Source organism: Mirounga leonina, unplaced genomic scaffold (assembly GCF_011800145.1).
Source record: "Mirounga leonina isolate KUSES-001 unplaced genomic scaffold, KU_Mleo_1.0 Mir_150, whole genome shotgun sequence".
Classification (NCBI taxonomy): Eukaryota; Metazoa; Chordata; class Mammalia; order Carnivora; family Phocidae; genus Mirounga; species Mirounga leonina.
The window spans coordinates 26,404,374-26,417,925 of record NW_023270374.1 but is presented as its reverse complement, the minus strand read 5'-3'; the positions used below and the strand labels follow the sequence as shown (position 1 = coordinate 26,417,925).

Genomic DNA, 13,552 nt, shown 5'->3' with positions numbered 1-13,552 from the left:
GTACCCAGACCCCTGCCACAAGTCCTCAACTTCTATTCAGCAGGCTCCGTTGATTCAAAAGTCAGATTTCTTCTGTGCTTTGCCCATGTTTCATTACCTGTGTTTTAACACTTGCTAAGTTTTCCTTCCTTAAGAACCTGGTTTCAACTAGACTGATTGTGGTGCTCATTTAGCAATACACACAAATATCAAATCATTATGCTATACACCTGAAACTAATACAATGCTATATGTCAATTATATCTCAATAAAAAAGAAACACTGGTTTTCTTTAATGTGCTTGGATTTGTCAAAGGGATTCATATATATCACTGAATGACATTCATTCATTCATTCATTCATCAGGTGTGCCAGGCACTGCTGGGTGCTGGAGGTTCAGAGTGAAGAGAGATTTATTGCCCTTGAGAAATTCACAGACAAATGGGGAGAGAGAGCAACATTAGCAAATTATTATGAGAGAGTATCAGTATTGAATGTGAGGGTATTAAATGAGGCTATTGAATGAATTAAGTGAATGGGCACTGGAATCATCTGAGTGATTCCATTATTTAAAATGATACATTATTACTTAACCTTCTGTTTCTGTACCTTGGTTTCTTTACCTGTAAAATGGGTAGAATAAAAATGGGTAGAAAAATAGAACCTTCAGGTGCCTTGGTGGCTCAGTCGTTAGGCGTCTGCCTTCGGCTCAGGTCATGATCCCAGGGTCCTGGGATCGAGTCCCACATGGGGCTCCCTGCTCGGCAGGAAGCCTGCTTCTCCCTCTTCCACTCCCCCTGCTTGTGTTCCTGCTCTCGCTGTGTCTCTCTCTGTCAAATAAATAAATAAAATCTTTTAAAAAAAAAAAAAGAAAAATAGAACCTTCACAAGGTGCTTGTGATGTTTACTGAGGGCTTTTTTTTTTTTTTTTTTTGAGTCCAGCGTTGTTCTGGATACAGAGGATAGGAGCCTGGCACCTAATAAGTGACCATCATTAGCTATAATCACTACTGTTATCCTTTCTGCTTAGGCTTCATAGAGGAAGTGACATTTCAATTAGCCACTAGAGGATGGGTCTTTACCAGAAGTGGGGCAGGGAAGGACAGCTTGGGCAGAAGGAATAGGCTGAGAACAGACACAGGAATGAAAGGGCATGGTGTTTTCAGAAACTAGGGAATGGTCCAGAGTAGCTGGAGGATGGGATGTGTGTAGGAGAGCGGTGAGAGGTGAAGCTGGAGAATTAAGACCCAGATAGCGAAGTTTGTTGCTGGAGTTTGGACTTAATCCACTAGATGAAATAGAAGCATCAGAAGTGTTTAAAGAGGGGCTTGTCACGGTGTAATCTGTGTTTTAGAAGAATTCTTCTGGTACTTCTCTGGAGGACTAGATGGGAGGAGACTGGGATGACCATTGAGGAGGGAGAAGCAACAGATGAGAGCAGGAACTGCAGGGGTGGATGTTCCAGAGGTCGACCAGCAGGCCGTGATGGCTGCTGGAGGGAGCATGGGGCAGGGGAGGTGAAAGATCACTGCAGTATCCAGGGAGATATTGACACCACTTACTGGTAGAGAACAGCAGAAGGAACAGGTTTTTCCTTCCGAATGATTTCATCTAAGGAAGGAAGACTGCTTTTTCCTGATCTTCGGAGGAGGTGTTCTGAAACTCACAGACAGGTCCGTTCTATTATGCTATGAGCCATTTCTTGTCTTTTGGGCCTTATAAATAGTCAGCTGCTCCAGACAAGTAATTACCGATCTCAGGCAATTAAGGCAGGAGGTGGCTATGTTTATTTGGTTCCCTGGTGTCTCCTAGGAGAGAGAGGGGTGAAAGTCATGTGTTTGTTTTCGCCACATTTGTAAAAAGGGATGGAGTTGGAACATTAGCCTCCCTCCTCTGCTAAAAGGGCCTCTTCTTTCTCTCACCCCAGTCTCTGCAGAAAGTCATGCTAAATTTAAAAGTTCTTTCCAGTTTTTTTCCCTCCCTTAGCTGGTTTCCTACGAAATGTTGTTCAGATTTTTGGCCAAGTCAGGGAACCCTGAACCCACCCTAGCTGTTAGACTCCAGAACAGTACCTTCCCACCACTGCCATCTCCCTGGCTCAGAATTGACCTGGTCCTGGTTCTAGGCATCTGCGGCTCAGCGGGGATATGGGGGCTTCTGCTGGTGGGCCAGCTTGGCTGGGCATGATCCTGCCCCTGCTCAGTCATGTTTACAAGTACCCTGGATATAGGACATCATGCCTGGCACTGATGAGCATGGTGAAACAGCCCACCCCAGAGAATTCTGTCTCTGGTCTTGTACTTCCAGCTTTTGCTCCTTTTTCTGCCTGCCTTCCATTTTCTTCAACCAGGAATTGTTCCTAGCTGCTGAGTTCCCTTGGTTTGAGGGGTGGAGCCCTCAAAGTTCTTTTCTCTCCACTCACTCTCCTATAAAGTAGTCATATTCGTAACCCTCCTCTTCCAAGGTGGCTCTGAGGTGTTTCAAGTATAGAGACTACTTTGGTCAGCAAAAAAAAATCCTAGGGATCGTCTCCTTCTGTTTGTTTTTGGAGCTGAGTTGGAAGAGAGGTAAAATGACTCAGACTGAGTGGAATGACTAATCCCTCCTTTAATGAAATACCATTGAGAGGCTATATGTTATTTCCAGTAAACAGTTGACCCCACACTAATGAGAGTGACCATGAGTCCTATCATTTTATGAAACATTATCATTACAAGATACCAGCCTTGGACCATCAATCACACTCTCCTGATTTCTGGGCCCACTTTGAAACCTCTGTTGCAAATTTGGGTTCTCTAGCCTTGGTTTTAGGGTACTCTGTGGTCCAAAACCAACTGAAAGAGAACAGCTATTTAGTTTTTTAGAAAAGAATTCAGTTGGGGCGCCTGGATGGCTCAGTCGTTAAGCGTCTGCCTTTGGCTCAGGTCATGATCCCAGGGTCCTGGGATGGAGCCCCGCATCGGGCTCCCTGATCCGCGGGAAGCCTGCTTCTCCCTCTCCCACTCCCCCTGCTTGTGTTCCCTCTCTCGCTGTGTCTCTCTCTGTCAAATAAATAAAATCTTTAAAAAAAAAAGAAAAGAAAAATCAGTTTTGGGGCACCTGGATGGCTCAGTCGGTTGAGCATCCAACTCTTAGTTTCTGCTCAGGTCGTGGTCTCAGGGTCATGAGATCAAGCCTGGTGTTGCGCAGGCTCCAAGCTTAGTGCTCAGTGGGGAGTCTGCTTGAGATTCTCTCTCTCCCTCTGCCCCTTTCCCCCCTAACCTCGCCCCTGCTCATGCGGGCATGCACACGCGCTCTCTCTCTCTCTCTCTCTAAAATAAAACCTTTTTTAAAAAGATTTTACTTATTTATTTGACAGAGAGAGAGCATAAGCAGGGGGAGCTGCAGTGGGAGAGGGAGAAGCAGGCTCCCCACTGAGCAGGGAGACCCATGTGGGGCTCAATTCCAGGACCCTGGGATCATGACCTGAGCCGAAGGCAGAAACTTAACCCACTGAGCCACCAGCTGCCCCAATAAATAAACCTTTAAAAAAAAGGAAATCAGTTTTTTCTTATGACAAAAACAAAGCATGTTCATTATAGAAAGTTTAGAAAATACAGAGAAGCAAAAATTTAAAAAAAAAATCTGTAACTCAACCACTAAGAGAAAATCATGTGAACTTGGACCTAGTCTTTTAGTCTTTTTTAAAAAATTTACTTATGCATGTTTTTTTTAAAGAGATCATAGTATATATCTTTTTTATAAATTTCAATTAATAGGATGTTATAGATATCTTTCCATGTCATTGCAAATTTGTTATATCATAGTGGCCCATTTTATGTAGGGAATGGGAACATTATTAATAAAAATTAATATACCTTAATAATAAGCATATGACTTGAAGATAGTGCATAAGGAAAGGGTATTGTAAAATAGGGATGGGTTTCCCAGCTCTGAATCACTTAAGCGATAATTATGGGCTTCGTTGATAAGTTAAACAGGACATAGATGTTAATAGACTTGATCCCTTTATTCATCTTTAGGCCAAAGTTTTGTGAAATCTTTCTTGGTCTGAAAATTTAAAGGAAACATAGTTGAGGTGTCTCAGGTTGCTAAAGTAAATAGTTTTGACTTCCTAGGTTTCCTTTCACAGGAAATCAAGCCAAGAAGCTCTCACTCTATGTGAGTTTGCATAGCATTTTGTACACAAGGAGACATGTGATAAGAACTTATTTGACCAGTTATGGGAAGTTTCTTGTTTGGGGGACTTGCCAAGTCTAACCCTGATTGCTAAGGCTGGATTGTTGCATATATTTATTTCTTTTTACAGGTAGTGCCTTCCTCAGTGCTATTTTTCTTGCCTTAGCAACATACCAGTCTCTGTACCCACTCACCTTGTTCGTTCCAGGACTCCTCTACCTCCTCCAGGTAAGCACTTGCTGGTCAGAAGCCAGCGCTCAAGTGACATTTAATACCTGGCCTGGTCATTGCCTGGGGGAAGGAAGGGCACGGCTCAGTTAAAGCAATGGGACTGGGTCCCTATCTCACATTTACTTGCTTCTACTTGAAAACACGAACAAAGACACTTGACTAACTTTAAACAAAATGAGCCTAGTGACCATTAAATTCCAATTATGCATATCATTGCCAATGTATGAGCATATTTCATTTTACATGTTTATAGTTGGGATCTGCCAACCATCTTGCATTCTCCTCCTCTCATCCAATATTCATAGGCCCCTCTCTCAGCTTATTTTTTTAAAAAACTTCTGTATAGGGGTGCCTCGGTGGCTCAGTTGGTTGAACGACTGCCTTCAGCTCAGGTCATGATCCTGGAGTCCCAGGATCGAGTCCCACATCGGGCTCCCCACTCAGTGGGGAGTCTGCTTCTCCCTCTGACCTTCTCCCCTCTCATGTTCTCTCTCACTCTCTCTCTCTCTCATATAACTAAATAAAATCTTAAAAAAAAAAAAAAAACTTCTGTATAACAACACTCACCTTGTAAGGTTCTTGTAGGGATTAAATGTAGTGGGTGTCCCTAGTGCAATGCTGAGATCATGGCAGGTGATCAGTATTAATTGAAGAATACAGATTGCTGAAATTTATGGAGAACTTACTATGTCTGGCACTGTACTGAGCACTCTGCAGGCATCATTTCATTTTAAGCTCATAAGAACTTTATGGGGTAGGTCATATTATTAGCCGTATATTCGTCTAATATTAGCCGTATTAGACACATGAATTGCAACTGGAATGTTGGGCGGTGTAGTCACTTGCCTAAGGTGACATGGCTGGCAAGTGACAGTGCTGAGATATTAACTCGGCCAGCCTGGTGCAAGAGCCTGCCCTCTGTCTCTCTTTTCCACGCCATTGAGAATACACACATCTCCTCAAAAGCAAGAAACCACTTGCAGGTCCTGCATGGTCCAAATCCATTCTTAAACGAGAAACAGGGGACAGTGCCACGATTCAAACCAAGAAATGTCTGATTTCAGAGCCTTTGTTCTTAATTATAAGCACTGTTGCTAAAACTGAGTATATGCCTCCATTTATTGAAATAGGCTATATGCTTGTCATTTTAAGTGACTTCATAATATGTCTTTGTGTTGATGTACACAGTGATACATGGTTTAGCTTGGTCTTTGTCCTGTGTGGGGAATTTGAGATGTGCCCTGGTTGTCACTGGTGTAAATAGTGTAGTAATTTGGTTTTCTCTAAGTTATTTCCTTAAGGCGTATTCCTCCAGCTGACTCACTGGACCCAAAGGTGTGAGAAGTTTCATAGTCCTAATTACGTAAGACTGGAGTGTTCACCAGAAAGCCTAAGCCAATTTGTAGTGCCACCATCAGCGTCTAGAGTGCAGTGAATCAGGGCGCCTGGCTGGCTCAGTCGGTAGAGCGTGAGATTCTTGATCTCGGGGTTGTAAGTTCAAGCCCCATGTTGGGTGTAGAGATTACTTAAAAATAAAATCTTTTTTTTTTTTTAAAGATTTATTTATTTATTTATTTATTTGAGAGAGAGAGATAGAGAGAGTGAGCCTGAGGGGGGGGAGGGTCAGAGGGAGAAGCAGAAGCAGACTCCCTGCTGAGCAGGGAGCCCGATGTGGGACTCCATCCTATGACTCCAGGATCGTGACCTGAGCCGAAAGCAGTCGCTTAACCAACTGAGCCACCCAGACATCCCAAAAATAAAATCTTTAAAAAAAAAAAAATGAAATGAAGTGCAGTGAACCATCTCCTCTCAGGTTTCTAGCACTGGCTTTTCAAATTTGACATATGATTGCTAGTCCAATAGATGTATCATTGCACTGTGAAGTTTTGCTTTGATTCTCTTTCTAGATTCTTGTTGAATCCAAGAATTTTTCCACATAACAATATGCTGTTTGCATTTCCTTTATTCATATTTACAGTTCATTCTTTAGAAAGTCTGAACCCTAAGAGGAATGCATACAACCAGAATTTTTGTGCAACTATTTATCAAATAAATACCATTAAAAATATATTCATTTGTACACATGAACTGACTAAAATTTAAAAAAAATTTTTTTTTTTTAAGATTTTATTTATTTATTTACTGGAGAGCGAGTGAGAGAGAAACAGCATGAGAGAGGAGAGGGTCAGAGGGAGAAGCAGGCTCCCCGCTGTGCCGGGAGCCCGATGTGGGACTTGATCCCAGGACTCTGGGATCATGACCTGAGCCGAAGGCAGTCGCTTAACCAACTGAGCCACCCAGGCGCCCTTTAAAATGGTTTTTTAAGCCAATTTCTAAATATTGCCTTTTGTAAAATCACTTTCATTTAAAACTCAAATTTCCTCCTGACATCAAGGGACAGTACAACTGAGTCACGGAATCAAGCAGCTCAGCCAGTCACCTTATTCAGTCCCTTCTCTGTGCCTCAGAATGGGGATAATATAATATTAGTTACTGCAAAGGCTTAACACGTCAAGTATTAAAACAGAGTATAAGAGTTCATAGAAAGGACATGGTCATCAGTCTGAGGGTATGTGGGGTGATGAGGGGGGAAAAAAAATAATTCATTTTCTAGAGTCAAAGGAACTATAAAAATTAGTTTGTACTTCTTCCTTTGACACTACAAACCTACCTCCATTCTTCCCGTGGAATCTCTAGAGGGTATAGAAGGCAGGTTACAGACAAGCTAATGTCTGATCAGTGCCAGAGGCAAAGCTGTTTTTCTCTTCCCAGGAAGAGACCCAGGAAGGCTTCAGGGTCAAAGGCAGGGGATGCTGCATCTGGATTCCTGGTGGGTCACTTATAAGAATGGTAGTTTAAGGGGCGCCTGGGTGGCTCAGTTGTTAAGTATCTGCCTTCGGCTCAGGTCATGTTCGCAGGGTCCTGGGATCGAGCCCCACATGGGGCTCCCTGCTTGGCGGGGAGCCTGCTTCTCCCTCCCCCTCTCCCCCTGCTTCTGTTCCCTCTCTTGGTGTCTCTCTCTCTCTCTCTCTCTCAAAAAAAAAAAAAAAAAAAAGAATGGTAGTTTAAGTTCATCGGGTCCCCTCCCCCAACTTTACTCTTCCTCTGACCTTGGCTTATGGCCTGGTTTCAAATTAGAGAGAAGCTAAAATGTTATGATCTGATAGCATTCAGAATAAAATAGAGAGCCACTTTAGGGCACAGGACCTAGAGGCGACAGTGAAGGATATGCCAAGTGCATAGGACCTCTAAGCTGAAGCTATGGGGCTGGCAGAGGGAGGCTCATGGTGCTGTCAGGCAACTTTCTAGTTCCCTCCTTCCTTTTGCTTGGGATTCCTAAGTCTTGGACCCCCTTAGATGGCTTGAGGTTCTTATTTTCTTTGAAAGAAAGTAACAGAAACCAGGGGGAAATACCTCATGAGTGTTCTTAATGGTTTTTGCTTTAACCCAATCTGACCTTCTCTTGTCTGAACTGAAAAGGTTAATCCTGTGATCTCTATACTTTCTGGAGCCTGGAGCAGCAGGTCACATGATATTAGCTTGCACCAAAAGAGCCAAATCCAACCAGGTCTTCCTTCCTTTCTTTCTTTCCTTTTTTTTTTTTTTTTTTTTTAATGTTTTGTTTATTTATTTACTTGAGAGAGAGAGAGAGAGAGAGTGCCTGCCTAGAGCGCAGGCACGAGGAGGCGAGGAGGCGGGAAGGGAGGGGCAGAGGGAGAGAGAGAATCCTAAGCAGACTCCATGCTTTGAGCAGAGCCCGGTGCAGGGCCCCATCCCACGATCCCGAGATCACGACCTGAGTGACAATCAAGAACCAGATGCCCAATCTACTGAGCCACCCAGGTTCCCCCCCGACCAGGTCTTTCTTGATAACTGGGTCCTTCCCCAGGCCTTCTTTGGGACCTTATCTGGAATTTTCACATCTTACTCTCCTTCCCCAGCAACATTCTGTTGTCTCTGCTGCTTCCAGCGGGGACCAAGGCAGCGGTGGCAGTTCTGTTAGCTTCCTTTCTCTTTAGAACAGGTGAAAAAGGGTGTGAGCACTTGATCATGCAATTGCAATGAACTTTTCCACCAGCTTTGTTGCCTCTAATATACCTATCATGTAAAATATATCTCTTGGGTCTCATCCTGTTAGTCCAAGAACCTAGGTATAATAACTTTTGTTAGGTTTCAACCTCCTTAAGAGTTTTGGATTTTTTTTCCTGGTAACTGACTTTTTGTCTTTTTCACCATATCTGAGAAAGAAACGGTTTCTGTATAGAAAATGCTTTTCTTTCTTTTTAAGATTTATTATTTATTTGAGAGAGAGAGAGCACTAGTGGGAGAGGCAGGGGGAGAGGGAAAAAGAATCTGAAACAGACTCGGCGCTGAGCACAGAGCTGGATGCGGGGCTGGATCTCACGACCCATGAGATTATGACCTGAGCTGAAACCAAGAGTCAGACGCTCAACCAACTGCACCACCCAGGCACCCCTAGAAAATGCTTTTCTCCCTAGTGCTTTAGAGAGTTGGGGCAGGGAGATAATTACACATTTCTCCCCTTTCTTATTGTAGTTAGGCTTTTCTTCCTAATTTTTTAAATACATTTGCAACCATATAACTTCTGGGATGTAACTACAGGTTACATTTTTCAGGTTGAGAGTATACAGCTCATGGACCATACGTGGCCCACAGATGTGTTTTATTTGACCATGCTGTTTAATTATTTTAATTAGTTGTCAACATTTTAAAAATTCATGTTAAAAATGTATATTTCTGGCTTCTTTTGGAAAATTGGGAGATCTGTCTCCTTTAGACAAGGTACACCCTCTTCACAGTTTAGCATAGTTCCTGTGCTTCATTTCTATTACCCTTTGCTCATTTGTTACCTGCCTGGCCCCTGTAGGAATTTGAATATGTGTGTGTATGTATGTGTATGTGTGTGTGTCTATGTTTATATCCGCTAAAAGGTCTAGAAACAATGACCAACCCAGTATCAATGAGTCTCCTTGGGGCTCAGATTGTGACCTTACAATACCATCTTTACCCATTAAAAGATATGAGTTTCTCAGAGAAATGGCTGATTCTATGTTTAGGGCAGGAGATGTACAGGATAATCCTAGACCATTGTGATACCAGATAACGAGGAAGCTATGAAAGGCTGCTGGGGTCATCTCAAAAGGACTCAGGATCCAACCTGAAGAGGCTCCCACTGACCGAAGATGGACAGTTTGAGTTTCATTAGGATTAGAATTACAATGGATTGAAACCCAAAATTATATTTAAATCCAGGTATTCATAATGATATTAAAAAGGTCAATTGGTAATTGGTCAAATTAGGAGAATTGACAGAAAACCAATTCATTACCTTGAAAACTGGAACTAAAAGGAAAAAATTAAGCATTTATCCTGTCTTTCTTGTACCATTAGGTAACCATATAGTAGGTGAGCTACTATATATTTTTGAGCTTGCAAATCAAGACAGATTGATAGGATAGCATCATTTTGCAACACTGGTTGATCTAGGCATTGAGTGTTAATAGCTACTAACATGAAAAACAAAAATCATGCCTCCTGAGAAAAGGATGCACCACCACCAGAGTTTGCCAAGGGGATGCAGTTGCCAATTTGCAAGAAATACTGAAGAAAAGTATGTAATTAGCAAAAACCAGATTGTGGGAAGTTCTACAGGTTAAATGCCCAGGTTCTTCAACCCATGAATTGTAGGGGGAATGAGTGGAATGGGCTGGAGGACCTGTAAATTAAGAGACTTAGAAGTTGTATTAAATTTTTAAAAAATGGGCAAGCTGAACTATAGTGTAAAGGCATACACATTTTGATAGAAAACCATTAAGAAATGCAAGTAAGTGAGTACTCTACAAGCCGGGATCAGTGGTGACTTTGGAGGGAGGAGGAGACTGTGTGTGGGAGAGGGCACAGACAGAGACTCTGAGAGTGGCGGGACATTTCTTCCTCTTAACCATATGGATGTTTGTCTCATAATCATTCACTAGGTTACATATTTGTTTTATGTGGTTTTCTGTATTTTGTGTTCTATTTTACAATGAAAAGATTTCTAAAAATTGATACAAATATTTAGGGCACCATTCTCCCAACCCTTCAACTTACTCATTTCATTTTAAGTCAGCATTTGCTATTGAGAAAAAAAAGGTGGGCAAAATGAATGCTTATCTGCTCACTGGGAAATGTACAATGTGGACCTCTAGATTAAGTTAGGCTCTAGGGTTTATAAATAACAAGCCATCAAAGAAAGGATCACTTGAGTTTCTTTTTTAAGCATTTCAGACGTGCCTCACTTGCTGTAATGGGAGTGGTCCTGAAAGATTACTTAATCTTTAATCAGACCCAGATTTTTTAAATAGATTCAGTAAACATTCCACCTGACATTATATTCTCAGGGCTCTGTTTCCTAAAGCAAACCTGACCCCTAGACCAAGTCTTAACAAAAATTATACCTAAAATTTAATGCACATTTTACATCACAGATTTGCCAAGGGGAAAAAAAAATCATTTTCCACTCAAGCATCAACAGTAACACTTTAGGTTCAATAAAGCACTAAGAACATGGCAGCAAACCCAAATTTGGGGGCTGCTAATGGATTTGTGAAAAGCGAAACCTCATCTCCTGGATCTGTGCTTGGGACTCTCCTCAGAGAGTGGCTTTGAACAGTCTACCTGATTCAGTTCTTCTTGGCTGTCTTTTTCACTTCCCACTTCCCTTCTTTTTAAATACCATTAAGTAGGGAGGAAGGGAAAAGCAAACCAAAAGAACACTTTTACTTTCTCCCTCCCTGCCTCCCTTCCTTTTATGCTAGATGGCGGGCAGTATTTTTCATGAAGAAGGGATCAGGATGATCAACTCCGCAGGGAACTCAGAACCTTAAGTGCCTTCCTCTTTGAATTTATCTCTGGATGCCTCCTCTTTGTGGAATCATTTTCCATCCCCAGAAATATAATATTTCTTGAAACTTTGTTGTTTTAGAGCAGTGTTGTCAATAGAACTTCTTGTGACGATGGAAATGTTCTGTATCTGTATATTGTCAATTGTCAAAATATAAATGAACTTTAAAAAAAGAAGTAGGTGCAATTGAAGTATTCAAAAGAAATGGAATTGATTAAACTATTTTAGAGACACTTACTATACTTGCATGAAAGGGGAATAAGAATCCAGGAAGGCCTGTAACTTCCTCCCTTGGAGATGGTGCCCGAGGCTTCAATCCCAATCCATCTTCTGTCTAGCCTTCTTAGGAGGATTTCTGGTTGCCTGATGTGACTCCAAGGACAACAGACCCATGCCTCTGGGATATTGTCATATTGTCACTTCTGCTTTGAGTGAAAAATTTTTTTGTTAAGTTTATTTTTTTTAGTAATCTCTACCTCCAACGTGGGGCTCTGCACCCAACATGGGGCTCATAACTCCCAGAACAAGAGTCACATGTTCTTCCAACTGAGCCAGCCAGGCGCCCCAAGTGAAGCTTTTTTACAATAGTTGATTGGAACAACTAAAAAGGGAGAGAGCTGGGACTTAATGGACCTTCTAGAATAATTTGTGTAAAGTGCTTTGTGCCTGCTTGCTAATGAATATTTGTTTAATAAATGTTGTTAAGTATACCAGAATCTGGTCTGGAACTTGCTTTTTTCGCAGAGAGAGTGTAGAGTGGGAGCTAACCCTCATCCACCTCAAACTTCTTTCATGGCAACCATTAAAGCACCTGAACTGCATACTTTAAAATAGTTAAGTGTATGTTGTGTGAATTTCACCTCAAAAAAAAAATCCAGTACTAATATTAGCCATTGTTCACATTTTTCTAGCTTTGACCTAGAAAAGGGGGTTCCTTTAAATCGGCTCTTGTGTTCATTTGACAAGCCTCGTCTTTTTGAGCCTTTCCTTCCTTTCTTTCTGGTACCACAAGGTGATCCAAGTTCATCTTGTATTTTCCCTGCCCCAGCCCTGGAATCAACTACTTCTTTGAGGACTCCTGGTTCCTTTTATTGGTGAATGCTATTTAGAAACCAAGGGTTATGGGTATGCTTCTAGCAGACAGAGCTATGAAATACATGCATGTACACTAACTGCCCCCCCAAACATGTCTGTAATTCTTTATCTCTCTATCTCTTCATACTAATAGCTCGATCCCAATATCTGTTTATACTGATACCTGTGATTCCAGTCCAACACCACAGGGTTCACTTTAGTGTCTTCCTTTTCCTTGTGTATAATTTCTTTCTCTAATGCTTGGAAGCCCAACTTTCATTATTTGCAGTTTATTTGCTAAAATGTTCAGTTCTAGAACACACACAAAGTTGTTCTAGAATTGCTGTGAGAAATACCCATGTGAGAAGTATATTTATTGACTTGATTATGGCATGTAAGTATAATCCTTTTTGTCTTTAGCATGATTGTTTTGTCAGGCTACTGTTTCTCAAAGTCACTCAGGTTAGTTCTTTTCTTCTCCCATGTGGTCCTTCAGTGTAGTTATCTTATTTATGATATAGCTAGGCTCATGTATTACTGTTTGTATCATTTTGGATTTCCCCTACACCTTGGTTGGTTTTAATTTTTTGTTTATTTGGGGGTATGTGAAGAGACTAAGAAATACTGCTATGGTTCCAAGAATCAGCTACACAAAAAACATATTCAGAGAAATATCACTCTATCTTCATCCCTGCTATCTTGTTCTTTCTTTTTTCTTTTTTTTTTTTTTTTTTTAAAGATTTTATTTATTTATTTGACAGAGAGAGAGAACACAGTAGGCAGAGCGACAGGCAGAGAGAGAGGGAGAAGCAGGCTCCCCGCTGAGCAGGGAGGCTGATGCAGGGCTCGATCCCAGGACCCTGGGATCATGACCCGAGCCGAAGGCAGACGGCCAACCGACTGAGCCACCCAGGCGCCCCTTGTTCTTTCCTTTTTCCTTCTTTCTCTGTCACCCTAAGTAACTATTTTTAGTTTCTGGTTTATCCTTCTTGTGTTTCTTTTGCACAAATGAGCAGGTACCTGTATATTTCCTTCTTTCTTATATGAAGGATGGCATACTCTAGGTACCCTTTTGTGCTTTGCTTTTTTTACTATTATTTCTTGGAAGTCACTGCAGATTGATACACAGAGATCTTCATTCTTTTTTATAGTGGTGTAGTATTCCATTGTGTGGACGTACCATAG

At 41.7% G+C, this 13,552-nt stretch overlaps 1 protein-coding gene across 2 annotated transcripts in view; it reads left to right on the top strand.

Moving 5' to 3' along the window:
* PIGU (phosphatidylinositol glycan anchor biosynthesis class U) overlaps positions 1-13,552 on the top strand; it is an 87,445-nt gene that overhangs the window by 44,244 nt on the left and 29,649 nt on the right. For both annotated transcript variants that reach the window (XM_035006148.1, XM_035006149.1), the window contains exon 7: positions 4,289-4,386. In XM_035006148.1, coding sequence (XP_034862039.1) covers positions 4,289-4,386 — 98 coding nt within the window. The remainder of the gene's footprint in view (positions 1-4,288; positions 4,387-13,552) is intronic.